General features: G+C 32.2%; 2 protein-coding genes across 2 annotated transcripts in view; both read right to left on the reverse strand.

Annotated features, from left to right (window-relative positions):
• Positions 1-19,945, reverse strand: part of LOC123259742 — a 418,255-nt gene that overhangs the window by 41,577 nt on the left and 356,733 nt on the right. The gene's annotated exons all lie outside the window — the stretch shown is intronic.
• Positions 827-2,266, reverse strand: LOC123259752. The gene is made up of 2 exons (XM_044720432.1): positions 1,780-2,266; positions 827-1,719 (listed from the first exon to the last, which is right to left on the reverse strand). Exons 1-2 carry the CDS (start codon positions 1,964-1,966, stop codon positions 1,412-1,414), a joined length of 495 nt encoding a protein of 164 aa, XP_044576367.1. The 5' UTR covers positions 1,967-2,266; the 3' UTR covers positions 827-1,411.

Genomic DNA, 19,945 nt, shown 5'->3' on the forward strand with positions numbered 1-19,945 from the left:
CAGTTAAAACATTCAACCATAACCTGCTCAGTTGTCACTCAAACCAAAATTTCCGATATTTACAGTATAAAAATTGATGTTAGTTGATGAAGATTTTTCAAAATTATTTTTAATATTCGTTAATTGACGAAAGTTATAATTAAATATAAACTTGGTAAAAAGATATCATACTAAAATTAGCCGACGTTCAACAATTTTTGCATTTTTTTCAACAATTAAATTGCAAGTAAAAAAATACTTTTAAAAAATTGCACGTATAATTTTTTAAATCTTCGACATGTGAAATTTTTTATTTTGATTTTTTTGTAATGATTTTTTTAATAAAGAAAATTATAAAAATTTTCAGATGTAGGCTAATTTAATTTTCATTAAAAAAATGACACTGAGATCAGCTGACATTTGATAATTTTTTAAATTTTTATAACAAATCAATTATCATAAAAAAAATACTTTTGAAAATTTATATAAATAAGTTTTTTAAATTTCCACATGTGGAATTCTTTTACAAAATTTTTTAATAATAATTTAATTGTTATAAAAATCTGAAAAGTTGTAAGATGTCTTTTGATTCAGTACCGTAAATTGTTTCGAAGTCTAGAATTGAATTTTTTTTTTTAATTTTCAGTGGAATAGATAAACTTGATGATACTTTTGAAGAAGACATTATGAAAAATTATTTTAATTAAATTAAAAAAAAAAGGTGTGTGTGCGATTCACACACGATAGAAGTGAAACTTCAGTGAATCGACAAAAGAATGAGATGAATATTTATAACAAGGGTAGGATAATTACAAAGTTTAATTGTTCAAAAATGAAAGTATTTTGATTAATTTTAAAAGATATTTTATATTTTATTTAACATATGTTACATAATCTATTACTCAAGTTCCATATTTTCAGTTTCAACAAATGATACAAGAGGCTTATGATAACTAAAATACGATACAAATATTTTAGTTTCAATTTGGTTGATATATCTTTGGAACACTGCATCTATTACCGTTTTTGATCTTGTAGTTGATTGAGTGCGATTGTTACACATTTTTAAATAAAATGTTGTATCGAGAAACTCAATCAAAGGAAGCGCTGTATCTGATGCAAAATTTATGTTAAAATCCCCACTTAAAAATCATCGGAATTTTATCATAATTCTTTTTGAGAATTCGCGATACCTTTGGGGTATATTTGATCAAATTTTCATGTATAAATTCAATAACTGATTTTATTGATTGGTTGGGAAAGATGTAAATTGCTACGATCAAAATTAAATCTCCTTGGTCATTTCTGCTCTCACAGGCACATATTTCTCCAACTTTCGAAAGCTGAACAGACAATGATTCTAGCTGTTGTGCATTGAGATCCATTTGTGGCGTAACAACACGGGCTCCATCATTTACGTTGTGATAAATTGCTACTCCGCCTGCCCTCGTACGTGGTCTTTGTAATTAACAACAATATTAAAATTTGGAATGTCTACAATATCTTCATTATTCATCCATGTCTCCGAAAGAATTAAAAAATTTGACGATGACACTATATTGTCATGTTGCAGATCTTGTACATGAGCTCGTAAGCTTTGACAGTTAAAGGTAAACAGTGACATCCCTTTTCTTTTATTTAAGAAATCATATAAAACATTTGTAATTGTCTCAAGTCGATTCAAGTTCAGCCTTCGAAATTCATGTTGTAGATCAATTGTAGATACTGACGCTCTTCGGTCTGAAAACATTGATATATTAGTTTATACTTAAAACAGGATTAAAAAATATTTACACTTACCATTTATTACATCAGTCACATTGACACTTATATCTGAACATCTATTTTGATTGTTCAATAATTGTTTTTTACGTGCACGAAACTCGCGACTACGTTCTGTTGAACTTTTTGCTGAATTTTTTTTCATTTTAATTTCATTTTTTTTGCGTCGATATTGACGACACATTTCGGCATTAGTTTTCGGCATTTTATAAAATTTATTATTTAGTACAAGATATAAAAATACTCACAAACAGTTAAATAATAACACACCACGCTATCTTACTAAAACGCTGTAATACGCAGCCGCATACAGTGTACAGTAAGCTCACGTAGTTTTCACATGCACTACACACGTTAAATGCTCAAATACAAGCACGTATTAAACAGTGTGCAATATACATACACACTGACATCTGCTCTCTCGCTCTGGCTCACAAATTACAGGCGACTATGCTTAGAAGACGGGAGTGGGGACGCTACGAAGTATGGCACAAAGAGGAGAGACCGATAATATACAAATTGTATGTATATTTCTGTCTCATTCTTTCCCCTGGCTTCATCCTACACATTTTTGTATTTGTGTCTCTTACCTGTCGTTTTTTCGTTGCATCCGGTTTGAAATCACAACGATTCTAAAGAAGTTTCACTTCAAAAATAATTAATTTAACAAATATGTTATTGTTTTGTATACTAGTTGCCACCACTTTGTTTTACATTTTTCTTGGCAGGTGGCGTCAAGGTCATCTTTCTTAATCCCTATTGGAGCAGGCAGCGTAGAGTGTACAAATGCGTACTTTGTGTGCGCACTAGAATTGGCGTTAAATATAAAAGAATTTTTACTTATCAAAATTCAACTGTTTTTCTTCAATACTTACCATAAAATTTTTATGTAATTATTTATTAAAATAGTATAGAAAAAAATTAACGACAATGAAAATTTTCGGTCTATGGCAATTTCAAAAAATATTAAATTAATAAATTAACAACAATAGCAAAAATTTTATAACATAAAAACGTTTTTTCGAATATTATATATGACTCTTCAAATATATTATTGTAAGACTCGATGTATATATTTTATATACCACTCATATTTATTTATACAATTACAAATATTAGTAACATTTGTACTACAAGTATTTATTAAGGGGGTATTCTAGTCTAGAAGCATGACCCAGTGAACACATGACTTCAATATGACGTCATTTATAAGTCATAGGAATGTCACAATATTTTACGTAAATATGACGTAAAATTGACCTGTCTTGTAATCCAATTATGATGTAAAAATATATGATATATTTTTGACATCATACTGATGTAAGTTTATTACTTCTCTATGATGTAACGGAAATGACTTAGATATTACGTACAACTGACATAATATATAAACTACAATATTACGTAACATTAATGCCATCATTGTATGTCATAACGACGTAAGTTTAACATCATGCGTTTACATCAGTGACAAGTCACGGCTGTACGTAATCTTGACGTAAGTTTAACATCATGCGTTTACATCAGTGACAAGTCACGGTTGTACGTAATCTTGACGTAAGATTAATATCATGTGTTTACATCAGTGACAAGTCACGGTCTTACGTAATACCGATACCATCTGTGAGTCATTATTTAACATCAATAATTTGTCACAATTGTACATAATACTGACGTAATTTGAAAGTCATTTTCTAAATCAGTGACAAACGATTATTTTCCATAATATTGATAAAATTTGGGGAATGTATTTTTTTAATATTATCGATTGATCAAAATTTATCAAATATAAAACTTCTTCAATAAGATGTCTAATTTACAATTAATCGCTAAATATTAGTGAAAATTGGTTTAAAATTTAGTAAGAATCAGAAAGAGGTAAACAGCTGATTTAAGCTGGTACCTTGCAAATTTAAGTCCGCTCTTAATAACAAAAATTTATAATTTATAATATTAATGAATATATCTAACATATTAGCAAATAACATACAAAATATTTTTCATTTACGTTTTTAAGAAAAAAATATACAAATTAAATACATGTGGGATATAAACTTTTTATATCTTTTATTGTATGTTTTCATACACTGCAGAAAAAAATCTTGACTCAAAGGTAAATTTCTTTGGACTAAGAATATATTAGAGATGACTGAAAATTTCGTGAATGAAGTCAAAATATCTTGACACTAAAACACTTCTTGCTCCAATATAACTTCAGCCTCCGTCAAAATTTTCTTAGTGCAAGAAATACTTTTTTTTCGTTGCATATGTTTCTCACTTATATTTTTTCCATGAATTTAGGTACCATTATCCATTCTAAAAACATTTTCGACTTCATTCAGTATAAATGATTTGGTGTGAAACTGATAACAAAATACCGAGTTCAATTAATGTGGCATGAACTCTAAATTTTTAAACCGTCAAGCAGTAAACATATAATTTCTTATGATTTCGCGTCAAGAAATTAAATGTCAGTCATTTAAATATTGCACTATTACTTGAAAAATAATTTTCTGACATTAGTGCTGCTACTTATGAAACATTGTATTTGAAATAATTCAAACAGTTCCATGATTGTTATTGACGAGACTAATAGTATTTTACACAGTAAAAATTTTGCGTCATTGCGTCAAAAACTTTAGTGTTAAAATTTTTGTGTTAAATATTTAACTTTTTAAGTGTAAATTTAATATTTATTGTGTTAAATCAACATAATAAAATGTTAAATATTTAACATAAAAAATTTTTAACACAAAAATTTTTGACACAATGACGCAAAATTTTTACTGTGTACATCAAGTTTCATAATGTTGTTAGTATGTTAAATTAAAAAATTCAAATTTCGAAAAAAATTGAAATTAAAAAGAAATATAGATTAAAAAAATGGTATACTTAAAAGAGTTGAAATTAAAAAAAAAAAAAATCTAAATTTTGTAAATTGAAATTTTGAAGAAGAAAAATCCAAATGAAAAATACTAAATTTTCGGAAAAAATTAAATAAAAATTCGAGTCTTGAGAAATCAATAAGTATTAAAAATATTCAAATGACACGGATACATCGTTTACTCTGAAAAAATTTCACTCTGTGAAAGTTCTCTGTGTCCGCAGAGAGTCTAAAGTTCTTCTGCGTCCGCTTTTAGACGAAAATTTTTGAAAGTGTAAGATTCAATCAATTCTTATGAAAATTTATAAATTGCCTATTCATTACCATAAGTTTCACTAAAGAGCCTTTTATAAGAGTTTTTACAAAGTTTTATAGAACTTTATAAAATTTCATGAGTTTAATGAAATTTTATAAAATTGTATAAATTATTAGACTTGAATTTTATACAATTCCAGCTCTTAAAATACATTTAATCTCAGAAAAAATGATGAAATAAGCATTTTTCGTCATGTTAGGCTTATCACATAAGTTATTTGCTTCGTAACATGAACCGTTACTTGGACAAGTGAGCAGCGTTCCAGACTTCAATACGTGAGGACCCAAGTTCGAGCCCAGCATATTTCAGGATTTTTTCATCAAGTATCAACATATAACTAGTGTTTCAAACTTTGTAATAAGTCCACAACACTATAATTAATTTCAAAATTGCCATTTTTTTATTTTTGAGAAATTTTTTTTTTAATATTTTTTCTGAGGTACAATTCTTACATCACTTACATCACTTTTACGTCATAATGACATCATTATCATGATATAGACATCACAGGTATGTCATATTGACGTCATAAATGTCATTGAGACATAATACTGACGTCATGACTACGTCATATTTTTACGTCAGAATCTTACGTCAAGAAGTGTGAAATAATGAGTCATATATGACTCATTCGTGACTTGTATCTTACGTAAATCCTGACATAGCCCAATGTCATTTTGACGTCACATTGACGTAAACGTGTTTACTGGGGAATTTCAAGTAATTTTTTGAAGTGCCGTAAAAAAAAAGGCAATCAATATTTTTAGTATCCATTTTTTTATGTTATTTATTAACATTACAAGAATACAGAAAAAAATAAAAAAAGTTGAAAATTCAAAAAATTAGCAGCTGATGAAGTGGGGGGGGGGGGTCTCAAAAAATTGGCATGTTACCATGCCCACGATTCCAACCCTTCTAGCAATCTAAAATAAAAAAATAAAAAAAATTCTTAATCTATAGTGTGACGTACCAGCTAATTTTAGAATTATTAAAAATTAACAATTAAATTTAAAATCTAATTTTAATATTTCTTTTAATATTATTGCTGCTATGTAATTCATAGTCAGCAAGGTTCCTGGAGAATCTTTTGATAAGAGAGTCGCCGGACTCGGATCTAAACTCGTGAGATCGGGGCTCCGACGACTTCTCTGGCTAGGGTAACCCGAGATGCAACGTTCGCACTTTTAATTATTGTAATTTTATTGTACTGAATCAGAAGAATCAGAGCAAGCAGTCAGCCGACAAACATCTTAGGCCCCGGACGTATGTCCGGAGACTGGCTGACTCTTTTAAATTGAAATATTTTAATATACCACCTATTAATATAAATAACTTCTTGTTATTCAAACAAAATCCTATTCAAAATCCTTTTAAAATAAGAGAGAGTTCAGCAATAGGCCCACCTGAGGTCGATCGATCATCTAACGAGGCCAGCCTGGAGTTTTAAAATTATAAAATTATATAAAAAACATTTAACTGGAAAAATTCCAAAAATCCAGAACGTTACAATAGTAATGTCGCTAGGGCATGAACTAGGGAAAAGTTGAAAAAAAATTTTTTCACAAAATGGCGACTGCCTGAAAAAAAAAAATATTTTTTTTACTACGTTTTTTGACTTTTTCGAATTTTTTAAAAATAGTAAAAATTGAAATTCGGGGATGACCGGAGTTCATGCTATAGCGATATTACTCTATATTAATAATCTTTTTTATTTATTTTTTTTTTTTTTCATAATTATATTTTATTGATTCTTACTATTTTTCCAATTACATTTATCAATTATAATCAGCTTATAAATCTTTAATTAATCATTCCTGGTCCATCGTTCGGCTTTATATTTCTATATAAATTAATGTTAACAATATGTATATGTATTTATTTGATATTTGTGACTTCTTAGGGAAAAGTGGGTAAAAAACGCTATTTAGGTTTCGTTATGTTGTGGTTAACTTAATTCTACTTCTTATAAACTATGTTTATCTTACATCTATTTACAATATTTACATTTTTTATAGGCAGATTTCTATGATTATTAATTAATAACTGTTGAGGTAGTTTGTGTTTAGCCCAAGGGTTGGGACTAGTGTTTCTACAGACATCCTTTAAAATTTCATGTTGATTTAATTTATTTTTATAAAAGTCGGTTGCTTGTTCGATAATTAATTGATCTAGTTTTGGAATTTTTAGTTTTTTGTGTAACTTAACATTTGATATACCTGGTTCGGCATTTAATATCATTCATAGACATTTGTTTTGTACAATTTGTATCCGATTATAGTTTGTTTTGCTGGTGTTACTCCAGATAGGACACGCATATAATATTACTGGTCTAATACACATTTTATAAATAATGATCTTGTTTTTAAGAGAAACTTTGCTATTTCTACATATAAGAGGATACAAAATTGATATTGCTGCATTTGCTTTATTAATAATGTTTTTAATATGTTGATTAAAATTTAATTTAGTATCTAATGTGAGGCCTAGATATTTAGCACTATTTGTTAACTTTAAAATTTGATTGTTCATCGAGACGTTATTTGTGGCATGGTCACGTTTATGACTATGAATCATTATTTCAGTTTTTTTAACATTAATTTTAATTTTCCATTTATCATAATAGGATTGTAATAAATTGACATGTTTTTGAAGCTCTCGCATTACAATATTTTTTCTATGTGATGATGCAAGAATCCCTGTATCATCAGCAAATAGAGCAAGTGAAGTAGTAGGTATTTTGAGCAGATCATTAATAAATAAGGAGAATAGCAGTGGTCCAAGGATTGATCCTTGGGGTACTCCTGCGGAAATATTTCTATGGGTACTGACTTTATCTCCTACTAATACAGTGAATTTACGATGTGTCAGATAACTGCGAATAAACTTGATAATGTAAGGTAAAAGCCCCAATTATTGACGCTATAAGAGACAAAGTTATGATTTCATTTTTTTTAAGCAATCAAATATAAATATCGATGAATTTTGTTTGTGGTAATGTCTTCAGTAATGTTTTAACTAATCAATTTCTTTTTTTAAAATGATAATCAGTGATATTTACTAATTAATTTTAAATAATTAAATATATGATCTGGATACACCAATTATTGACGGGTTAAAAAACTGATTGATCTAATTATTGACGCCCCTACTGCACATGCGTCGAATCATTTGGTTATATTGTTATTTATCAAAAACTTGATATAAAGTAATCAATATTATTAAAGTTAATTAATAATAATTTCTATGAATGAATAATTATTATGAAAAATATAACAATTTATTTAAAAACTTATTTAACACTAAAACACGTCGAGTTATTTGACAGTTAAAAGCCTTGAATATAATCGCGTATATAACGTATTTTATACTTAAAAAAAAAAAGGCGTCATAGCGCTGTCGACTGGCTGTCAATATGGGATTCACCATAAAAATTATGAACTAGTTATTGACTCCCATTATTTAAATATCATAAAGCATACAATTAATTTCGATTATTTAATTTTATAAATATTTCATATATTGTTCATTAAAAAAAAAATAGATCATATAATTACATGAAAAAAATAATTTAAACTCGGCAGTTAAAAAAAATGCTTTTCTAACCAAAGTTGTTAAGAAAATAGACGCTCGTAAGCTGATTTGATGAACTGGTGCTAACTTTATTTTTTTTTAATAATTAATATTTAATATTTTGAACTGAATGTGATTTTTTTCAATTTTTTAATTAATTAGAATTTAATAAAAATGTATTTGATCGTTATTCTTATTACAGATAATTTAATATATTTAAAAATAATTTAGGGTGTCAATATTTAGACCCCCGTCAAAAATTGGGGCTTTTACCTTATACTGGTAAATCGAGATTTAATAATTTGTGAATTAAAGCTTCATGCCACACTGTGTCAAAAGCTTTCTCAATATCAAGTAGCAACAAACCTGTTGCCCGTTTTTTGTTGAAGTTTTGGCTAATATAGTCCGTCACTCGAGCTAGTTGTTGTATTGTACTGTGTTTATTATGGAAACCAAATTGTTCCGGCATTAGATTATTATTATTATTAAGAAAGCTTTTGACACGAATGTTAACAATAGATTCCACCGTTTTGCCTAACGTTGATAATAGACTTATTGGCCTATAGTTCTGTGGAAACAGTTTATCTTTTCCCGGTTTATGAAATGGGAGAATGTTAGCCACTTTCCAAGATTGTGGAAAATATGAAAGACTTAGGCACGCATTAAAAATACAAAAAATTTGAACAAATGCTTTTTTAGATATATTTTTTAGAATGATATTTTGTATTTTGTCCTGACCTGGAGCTTTTTTAGGTTTAGTTTTTCTAATTGCCGATTTGAGTTCTTTTGACGTTATCAGAGTTATATCACTGGAATTTAGTTTAGTATTTTTTAAGAGATTATATGATTTGTTTACAATTTTTTCAGTCTCACAGTTACTCATGTTATTTGTTAGATTATGGGTATCTTCGAATACATCAGCTAATGCTTCTGCCTTAGATTTGTTACTATACACTAGACCTGTTTTAGAGTGTAGTGTAGGAATAGAATTAGTTGCTCTTTTATGAATTTTTATTGCATTCCACAAAGTGTGGTCTTTAATATTTAATGTTTTGATTTTTGCTTCAATTGTTTTGTTATGGAATTCTTTGATACTATTACGGACTTCTTTGACTAACAATGTGTACTGTGTTTTATCATGAGTAGCTCTGGTTCTTTGAAATTTACGACGAAAATAATTTCTAATTTTAATTAGTTTCGTGATGTGTTTTGGTAATTTATCTGTTGACTGCTTAAAATTTTTATGAGGGATTATCTCTTCTATTGTTATTTGTATTTGTTTTGTTAGGGTATTTACGGCCTCATCAGAAGCGGCATGATGGCTTTTTTTTTTGTTTGAAAAGATTATTTTTATTTTTCCTTAATGCAATCTTGGTTACTTGAGCATAAAAATACATAAAAAAACTTAATCTTCTATTCTTAAATTAAAGATAAATAACAACTGGCTAGTACTTGCTAGCTAGCAATCTAGATCTCGTTGCTTATATAAATTGTTTTATAGCTAAAACTAAAATATTTTGATATGTCTTTGTTGTTTGGTTTAACACTTAATGGTTAGCACTAGTAGTTTAGAAGATGATAAAAATTAGGAATTTAAAAAAAACATCTGAGACTTTAAGGGAGATGGAAATTGGACAGGAATTAGGAGTTGGATATGGAGGGGGAGAAGATGATAGTATATTACATATTTACAGGTATTTACATTATAGTGCACAGTTAACTAGTTGGTAGTTGTGTGAGTCTTGTTTTGCAACTTTTAGCAACAGAAGGTTAGCCACAGAAGGTTATTGGTGATCTTCATGGTCCCATATTGATCTACGACGTATCTCATCCAAATGGACAGCATCATTTGCCAGCCACCAGTAGCATTCAGAGAGTCTGTTTCTATCTTTGATATCAACAGGAGGCAAGGCCGTGGAGAAAACGAAATTGTTATAGGACTGATGGTCCACTTTAAGAGTTTTATTTCTACAGTGCCGGTTTTCGTGATATATGATTGGCAGATTATTTTCATTCTGCAATAGACCTCTATTGTCACAGAAGGTGAAAATTTCTGGCATTATGTAGCCTGTGGCGCAGTATTCAGTGCTTATGTTGTCGCTAGGACAATATAAGTTTTTAATAATGTCATTATCGATGTTCATATAGTTGGCGAAGTAGTTTCTGCACAATTTCAGATAAAAACAGTCAATCCTGGTGATGTTTGCCATTTTGTAAATATTTACATTGCTGATAAATTCAATGTAACCAGTTTCTGCCTTTCTATAGTGCTTTAAACAGGAGCGAAGAGCTGAACGTTCAAGACGGCGTAGTTTTTCCATAATAGTTGGGCTCATATTCCAGAGTACTGGAGCTGCATATGTTAAGTGAGGTCTTATTAATAATTGATAGCAAATGAGCTTGGCTTTTACTGATAGATTTTTGTTATAAGAGATTCTTGAATTACTTCTTATTGCATTTCTTGCTTTTATTAACTGCAGGTTGTGATGCTTTGTCAAACGTATTAGATGATCAAGCGTAACACCCAGATATTTGACTGTTTTTTCTACTGGTATATTGGTACTGATGTTCTGACGATCGGTTATTGTAATTTTGGCTTTTTGCACTCTTTTGTATTGGGACACTTTAAGTTGCTTACACGGTCTTCTGAAGAAAACTATTTGACTTTTGGCTCCATTGATTCTTAGGTTCCAGTTTAAATAATGTCTGTTGATTTTGTTGACACGATCTTGTAGTTTGTAAGTGATGTTGTCAATGTTTGAGTCCGCCACGTAAATTACTGTCATCGGCAAATGAAATAGAGGCTATTCCATCTGTCTCCAGCATCGCTGCTTTGTTGGTGCCACTGTCAAAAATGTTAAATAGGATTGGCGAAAGAACTCGTCCTTGCTGAAGTCCTTCAATAATTTGAAAGACCTCATTGGATAAGTTAACTCCATCCCAAGTATAGAACTGATTGCCAATCAGCATATCAATGATTAAGAAGACAAGCCCCATTGGGAATTTTTTTGTACTCAGAATATAGATCAGGCCATTGATCCATACTGAATCAAAGGCCTTCTCTAAATCTAAAAAAGCTGCACCAACCACTAGGTTGTTGTGTAGGCTCTTGTTGATATCAGATAGAAACTTGTTGAGAGCATGTGTTGTTGAGTGCTTACTCCTGAATCCAAATTGGTTCTCTGGTATCAATTTTTTGTTATAAATGATTAAATCAAGCTGTTGCTTGATTATCCTTTCAAAAATTTTGCTTATACTCATCGTAAGACTTATGGGCCTATAACTCTGCGGTGCCTCCAGGTTTTTATCCTTTTTGGGGATGGGAAGCACCTTGGCGATTTTCCATCTTTTTGGATAGTAGGCTAAGTTGATTGAATTGTTGAATAGGATGGTGTAATCTTTGATAACTATTTCGGGCAAATTTTTGAGCACCATTGTTGGTATGTTATCTAGTCCAGAGGAAGTTTTATTTTTAAGTTTCTTGAGAATTAGTTGAACTTGTATATAGCTGAATAAAAACCTGGAGTCATCGTCTTGGTTAGTTGGGTAATAGGCACGGAGAATTCGACAAAAGACTTGTTTAGGAGCCTCATGTTGTCTTTTAATTTTTTAGTCTGTTCAGCAACTTTATCAATATCAATTTTGTTGATCGTTCCCAAATTGGAGTATCTTGGAGCGTTGATGTTTTCTAGATATTTACCGATGATGTATAATTTGGTATCTGCATCTGTGGCAATCAGTTGATTGTTATTGACTAGTTCTGGGAATTTAGACATAAAATGTGAGTTCAGTTGACTGTTATCGTTGTTAATTTTAAGTGTGTTAATACTGATTTCTTTCCTCTGTCTCAGCATTCTGTTGATTTTTGGGAAGAAATCTTGTGGCTTCTTATAGTTGATAGATTTCACTTGGGCTTCCCAATATGCAGTGACTGTTTTTTTGAACTCTCTTTGAATTAAAGTGTTAATTCTTTTAATGATGGCTTTGATTCTTATTTTTTCTTGGGAACTAACTGGTATATTTTTGAATTTTCTTCTGATGAGGAAAGATTTATAAGCATGAAGTTTATTGATTTTTCTGTTGCTGTATTTTCTGAAGTAGTCATCTTTTTTCTTGATGGTGGGAACAGTTGCTTGGATGGAGTTAACTATTTTGTTTTCTAGTTCTATGATGTGGTTGTCAATCTCTTCGATAGACAAGTTTCTATCATAAGGGACTGAGCATTCATCTGTATAGTTATCCAGTAAGTTTCTTCTAAACTTATTCCAATTAGCTTTCTTGTAGTTCAATGCTTTACGATTACTATCTTGGTTGTGAGTAAAATCAGTTGACTCTACTTCTATGGAGATTGTGAGAGAGATGGCCCAGTGATCACTATCATAAGGAAACGTAATCAGTTTACCGTTGGTTAAGTCTTCGACATCAATTCTCATATCTATTAAGCAGTGATCTAGATATGATTTTGTTTTAGCATTGTGGAATGTAGGCGTACTCGGTGATATCATAGTTATTTTATATTGAAGATAATTGGCTTCTAACCAATCTACCAGCTGATCGCCTCTGTTATTTGAATCAACATCACCCCATGAGATATGTTTGGTGTTAAAATCTCCCGCAATTAGATAATAATTGCATGCATTGTCTAGTTTAAATTCTCTCATTAATTTGCTAAGTTCGTTGATGAAAGTTTGTCCATACTTCTGTGTGGCATATATACTGATTATTATTAAATTAGCTTTGTTACTTGTTTTAATTTTAATTGCTGTATATTCGATTACTTTATTTTTCAGTGAGTGTGGATAGTGAATCGTTGTAAACTTTAATTTGTTGTGATTAGCTATGGCTGTACCTCCACCTTTGGTGGAGTTGGGCCTATCAGTTCTGACCAGTTGATGGTTGGATAGTTGGACTTTTTGGTTTTGGTTTAATTTTGTTTCTGATATTAGACATAGATCGATATTGTGGCTATCGATAAATGTTTGTAGATCATATCTGCGTTTTATAGAGCCAAATTGAATTGGCATTTATTGCTGCCATTTTAATTTTCAGTGTAGGTGTAATATCCATTATTCGGTTTCAAAAAACGCGGCCATTATTTGGTCAATTCTACTGGAGTTGGAGTTAACTTTTTCATTCAATTTTTTGAATTCTTCGTTTTTAAACGATATTAATAGGTTCTCTAGGTGAGATGTATCGTTGCCCAGATTTTGTCTGGTCGTAGTTGATGCTGGCTCAGCTCTTGGGTTTTGCATATTAAAATTTACACCTGCTGCTGTTGGACGTGCTTTTGGTAGGCTTGGGAAGTGTCTTGAACTGGTATTGTCAGTAATGTTGGCAAATGATTGTGTTGGAGTGACATAGTTGTTGATGGACTCCATAATTTTTTTCCTTCTGGCTTCGTCGATTTTTCTTTTATTTAGTCTGACTTTGGCAATTAATTTAAGGGCTGGACAGCCCTTATAGCTGGCTGGATGATCTTTTCGCCGCAATTGATGCATTTTTGGGCCGTTTTATCCGTTGCTGTAACTACCGTACAGGTTTTTGTTTCATGTGGACCCGCACATTTAGCGCAGGCGGGTTCCATATTACAATTAGCACTGGAGTGTCCAGTTTGTTGACATCTGGTGCACATAAAGAGAGCTGGTCTTTTGTGTCTTTCCCATCTGATTATTTGGGACAGTAAGGTTTTTTGTCTCGTTAGCATCGCTAGATTGCTGTCAGCGGATGCTGAGACTAGAAAGTGATATAAGTGAGGCTTGGTTTTATCGAAAATTAGCTTACTCACTTTTGTTATTGTTGTGTTAGGTAGATTGAGGGCTATCAGCGCATTTTTGACGTCGATTTCGTCATAGCCTCCTCTGACTCCTTTCAAGACGATTGTCTTGACCTTGAGGTGACGAGAAGTGTAAGTGAAATATTGTATTTTCTGCTTTTCAAGTTGTTTTTTACATTGCGTATAAGCATCCATATTATTTGGTATCACTTTTAGGTAGGATTGATCAAACTCTTTCACAGTAAATTCATTTGCTGCGATTCCATTAGATGTAAAGAAAGTTATTGCTGTTTTAATGCCTGTTATATTGGCATAGATAGGTGGTGGTCTTATTTTGACAGTTTTTGGAGCTGCCTTGTCACTTGTTGGATTGGCGTTATTGTCTTTTGACTCACCTTTGAAATTCCTTTTGGTAGATCTAGCTTTACGAGTGTTATTCTTGTCAGTTTCTATATCCATATCCGATAACTCACTATCAGTTAATGCTGCATAATAATTATCCGTTGATATATTTGATTTAGTTGGGTCAACTTTTCTGTACCTAGCACGTTTCCACGGTTTAACAAAATCTCCGCCTTTCATGTCGGTGGCGCCATCTCTCGAGGTTTGGCTGGACTGTGATGACGACCTGCTTCTGGCGTTTTTGAGGTTGGGTGATACGTCACGTTTCGTAATGACTTTATTTTGATATATAATATCTCTAGCAATTGCACCAAGATTTGTTTTCTTATTAAAGATTTTATCCATTAATAGTTGCTGGTTATAGCTAACCTGCGCTTTAGTTTTGTCATTATTAATGTCTTTAGTTATCTCGCTCTCGGCGCTAGTCCCCGCTGGGGGGTTAGCCATTGCCACGTGCCCAGTTATTTATTAATTAATAAACAATTGGGTCACCGAAAATAGAAATAAAATAATCTCACCAGCACTGGCTAAAGGGAAATATATTTCCACAGTGATCGCCAAATATTATTGACACGATCACAACTCACTTTTAGATAATAAACTGCACAGCGTGCGCAAACGATCCTTCTCGTACCGAGGTCGGACAGAGACATGAGCGGCATGATGGCCGAGCGGGTTAAGTCATTATCCCGTTAGTTCGCTCGCACATTATGCCGTGAGGTGAGGGTTCGAGCCCCGACGGTTGTTCGAATAGTTCCAACACCAACCGTCGGGGGTCACTCCGGTAGCCGAACTGTACTGGCATGGATTTTCTCTGTGGTTTCCCCATCGCCACTATTCCAACAACCGATAGAAAGGGGTGAGGAATAGGGTAAATACAGTACAGAAAGCACAAGTCGGTCCACAGCCGCAGTGATGATAATAATAAAGAGTTGAGTATATAAATGTGCGAAAAATAAGGTTGATTATGTAGTAAAAATACAGGAGTGAAAAAAGGACGTGCTGGGGTCCAAAAAAGCGTTGAATAAACAAGGACAGTATAAAAAAAAACACAAGACGGTGGCGCACTCGCGGAATGCGACAGCTACCATCTACCCAGCCTTGTAAAAACCAAGAACGGTATACAAGTAAAAATTGAAATAAATAATACTGCCTCATCAATATCATTTTCAGAATGCAAATTATTATTTATAGTGATTTTAGTATCTAGTTTAGATTTAAATAGCTTCCAGTTGGTTTTATTATATAAAGGGACTTCGGTTATTTGTTGTGAATAATCACATTCATTTAAGTAAATTTGAACAGGATTATGGTCTGAGTCTAAATCGTTAATAACATTGGGCTTACTGCAAGTAATATTCTTGACTAAAGCTATGTCAATAGTACAAGGCAGAGTATTATTACTCGGTATTCTCGTAGGGCTATCCGGATATTGAATATTAATATTATCTCTATTTTGCAAATACTTAAATAGTATGTTTCCACTAGCATTGGCATTTTTACAATTCCAACATACATGTTTAGAGTTTAGATCCCCAGCTAAGACTACTTTGTTATTTAATTTAAATATGTTCGTTAGGTCAATTGTATTAATCTTTAATTGTGGGGGATTATAGCATGAAATTATTAAAATGTTACCTGGTATTAGTATACCATGCGCTTCAATAGATGTTGAGGGAATAGGTACTTCATCGTGTGGTATAGTTTTTTTAATTAATATAGCTACTCCACCGGAAGCTGAGTTGTTACCTCTATCTTTGCGGTAACACATATAATTTTTAATATAGAATTTGGCATTTGTTTTTAGCTTAGTTTCACTAATTAGCAATATATCAATGTTATAATTATTAAGAAAGTGCGTAAGTTCGCGAGTTTTGTCTTTTAGACCATTTGCATTCCAGAAAACGATATTGATGTTATTTATTTTTTTGGGGCTAGCCATCATTAAGGCTTTGGCTTATAATTAATAACCTGGAGGCGTTATCAGTGCAGTTTTGTAATTTTATGTTCATATCAGTTACTATTTTCAACAGGCTAGAAATGTTACATGAGTTATTTAATTTGTTAATTTCTACTATAAGTTTATTAAATTCTAAGATTTGGTTAATTTCGTTTGCATTGGAATTAGGATTAGGGGTAATTAAGGATGAGGAATGAATATGGGCTAGGTTTGCTTTACTTATCACTGTTGTTTCCGGGCTTGTTGATGTTGGTTGTGTGGAATGTCGGTGAGTCATCCCCGTTGGTGTCTCTGCAGGTGAAATGGGTGCTGAGTTGTTGGTTGGCCATTGGTTAAATTGGCTGCTTGTCTGCGTGTTCGTTCTCCTTCCCAAGTTTGGAAAATGATGTTGCTGGAGGTCAAATGGTTTGTGCCTCATAATGCCCTTTGGCTTCTGGTTTTTCTCCAATTTATTGATATGTTTAATGTATTCTGGGCAAAGTTTATTATTTGCTGGCTGATCTCCGTTACAGTTTGTGCATGTTGCTGGGCTTTTTTTTTATCTTTAACACAAGTTGAAGTTAGATGAGGTAAGGCACACTTTAAACATTTTGGTGTGTTTACACAGTTTATTCATTCCATGCCCAAACTGCTGGCATTTATAGCATTGTGTTATCCTCCTGGAATTTCTGTAATTTTCCCAAGTTATCTTGAACCCATTGATAGTTTTAATTTTCAAGACGTTGTTAATATCTTGTTTAGATTCCAGTGTAATCATGTACAATGGAAGGTTAATTGCTTTATCTTGAGTTGAATTTGGTTCGTCAGTTATTTTCTTCTTTTTCATTTCGTCTATCCTTAACGGGCTGATGCCATGAGCCTTAAGCTCGTCTTCGATGATCTTAATGTTGATCTGTGGTAGTCTTCTCAGGACTAAATGTTTTGGACGGTCTTCTTCAAATGAGTATGTATGGTGCGTAATCCCTAGCACATTAAATAGTTCTATAATTTTTTTATGAATTTCCTTGGAACCAGGATAAACTGTCATTTGTTTATTGTATTTAAAAAAAACTGGATTTGAACATTCTTCTCTAATTTTGCTCGTAAACTTATCAATATCACTGATGCACATGCTTATTACTATTGGCGGCACTTTGTAATTTTTTTCTTTTGATAATGTGGGTGCACGGGTTTCGTCATTTTCACTGGAGGATCCTGAGGCATTTAGTCCAATTCTTTTTCTTTTACGTTTATAACTGTTGTTAATTTCAGTCCAGCTCCCCTTTTCCTTGTCGGGTGGATCGGTTTGATGTTCCATATAGCTTCACTCATGGTTTATAAATTATCATTTGGTCACATAGAACGTACTGAAATTTAGGCGATGTGCACTTGATGAAGGTTCACACAAGACTCCTTATTTTTATTATTTTATTTTTTATTATTTAATATAAAATATTTTATTTTATTTTTTTATTTTAGATTGCTAGGAGGGTTGGAATCGTGGGCATTGTGCATGCCCTAGAGCATGGTCACGTGCCAATTTTTTAAGATCTCTTCCACTTCATCAGCTGCTAATTTATTGAATTTTCAACTTTTTTTATTTTTTTCTGTATTCTTGTAATGTTAATGAATAACTTATAAAAAAATAAATGGTAAAAATATTGATTGCCTTTTTTTTACGACACTTCTAAAAATTACCTGAAATTCATGCTTCTAGTCTAGAAGTTCTAGACTAGAATACCCCCTTAAAATTTTATTACGATCAGGAATCAATTTTAATACGATACATGCGCACTTATACCAAAAGCACCACATATATTACACCAATCAAATTTATTATGACAAAGAATTTTTTTTCTCTTTCAATGGTTTCATATACACAGAGAAAAAAAATAACTTGAATCAAGTAAATAATTTTGAAGAACATCTTCTTGATTTGGGTAGAAAAATTCTTAAACTGATAAATTTTTCTTGATTTAAGGAAATTTTACTTTTCGTAAAGATTCAAGAATTTTTCGTCTTGATTTAAGAAAATGAAACTCTTCAAAATTATTTTCTTGGTTCAAGAATTTTTATCTTGAATCAAGTTAATTTTTTTTTTTTCAGTGTAGGTAAAAAAAATGATAAAAAAATTTCCGAAATACTCTAAACCTCTTTTTATCTGATCTGAAGTTTACCGAAAAGCCTATAAAATTTGTAAATTTAATCACGTATGTGATCTTGACAAAACATTTTTGTAAAAATTACAAATTTTTGGTAAATGTAACTGTTACGTTCTCAATTTTTAGTATTTATTTTATTACGCCTTTAAATTGGTATGGACGATTTTTAAATTGAAAGAAAAAATTTAATTAAGAACTGTCGAATAAATTCAGGTTTGGCATCATTGGGTGATCTATTGACCCCCGGTGTGCCGTCACAGATGAGCTTACTTTACCTAACTAATATTTTAGGGACTCACCATTATTGGCCCCATAAGTCAGCCCAAATAATACCCCGTTTCTCTAACGACTTAGCCTCGAAAGGCGGGTACGTGTCGTGGCCGGTCTTCTGGAAATACTCCTCGGAGTAGTATCCGTATCGAGGGTCGTCGACCGGGATGACTCCTCCTGGTGGCCGAACTTCGGGAATCTCAACGGGAGTCAGTGTCCAAGTCCTGGTGATGTCCGTCCAGAAGGCAGGGCGGTTGTTGTTAATTGGAATGGACTGACCCTCTTGACCCTGGTACGAAGGAGGCGGTGATTTTGAAGTCTTCTTCGGCGGTTCGTACTACTTTCACACGCGGTTCGACGAGTATTTCGTCGTCGATTATTCGCAACGACGGTTTCGTTGCCCGCACTACCTCTACATCCGGTTCAACTGGGTTTTTGTTATTAATTGCCGACAAACTGAACGGTTGGGCTAAGAGACGACGGCCCCGTTGTACCGAGTGACCGGATCGACGCGATCGCCTTCCTCGAGACATGAACTGGAGGATTTGGTGTTGGCGGAACGCTGGCTAGCGCTCGCACCGAAGAGACTGAAACCTGGTGAACGCTGATAAGCGCTCGACCAGCAGGATGGGTTAAGTTGGCGGAACGCTGGCTAGCGCTCTCGCCGAAAGGTTTTCTTATTTGGGGTGGAACAGCTTGTTAAGCGCTCGCCCCCATAATAAGTATAGTGGACTATGTATTCGGTATAGTTGGTATTTATTCGGATAATAGGATCTGGAGAGATTCAAGTCGGAGGGCAGAGCTCTTTACACTAGAGAGTCTCTGGATCTACTGACTGAATTAGCTCCAGATTAGTTTTTTATAAACA

Source organism: Cotesia glomerata, linkage group LG2, assembly GCF_020080835.1.
Source record: "Cotesia glomerata isolate CgM1 linkage group LG2, MPM_Cglom_v2.3, whole genome shotgun sequence".
In the NCBI taxonomy this organism is placed as follows: domain Eukaryota; kingdom Metazoa; phylum Arthropoda; class Insecta; order Hymenoptera; family Braconidae; genus Cotesia; species Cotesia glomerata.

Excerpts from the sequence above, each read along its gene's own strand:
- LOC123259752 (XM_044720432.1), bottom strand. The coding sequence starts at position 1,966 with ATGCCGAAAACTAATGCCGAAATGTGTCGTCAATATCGACGCAAAAAA. Across the intron at positions 1,720-1,779 it reads TGTGACTGATGTAATAAATG|ACCGAAGAGCGTCAGTATCT; the intron begins GTAAGTGTAAAT and ends CAATGTTTTCAG.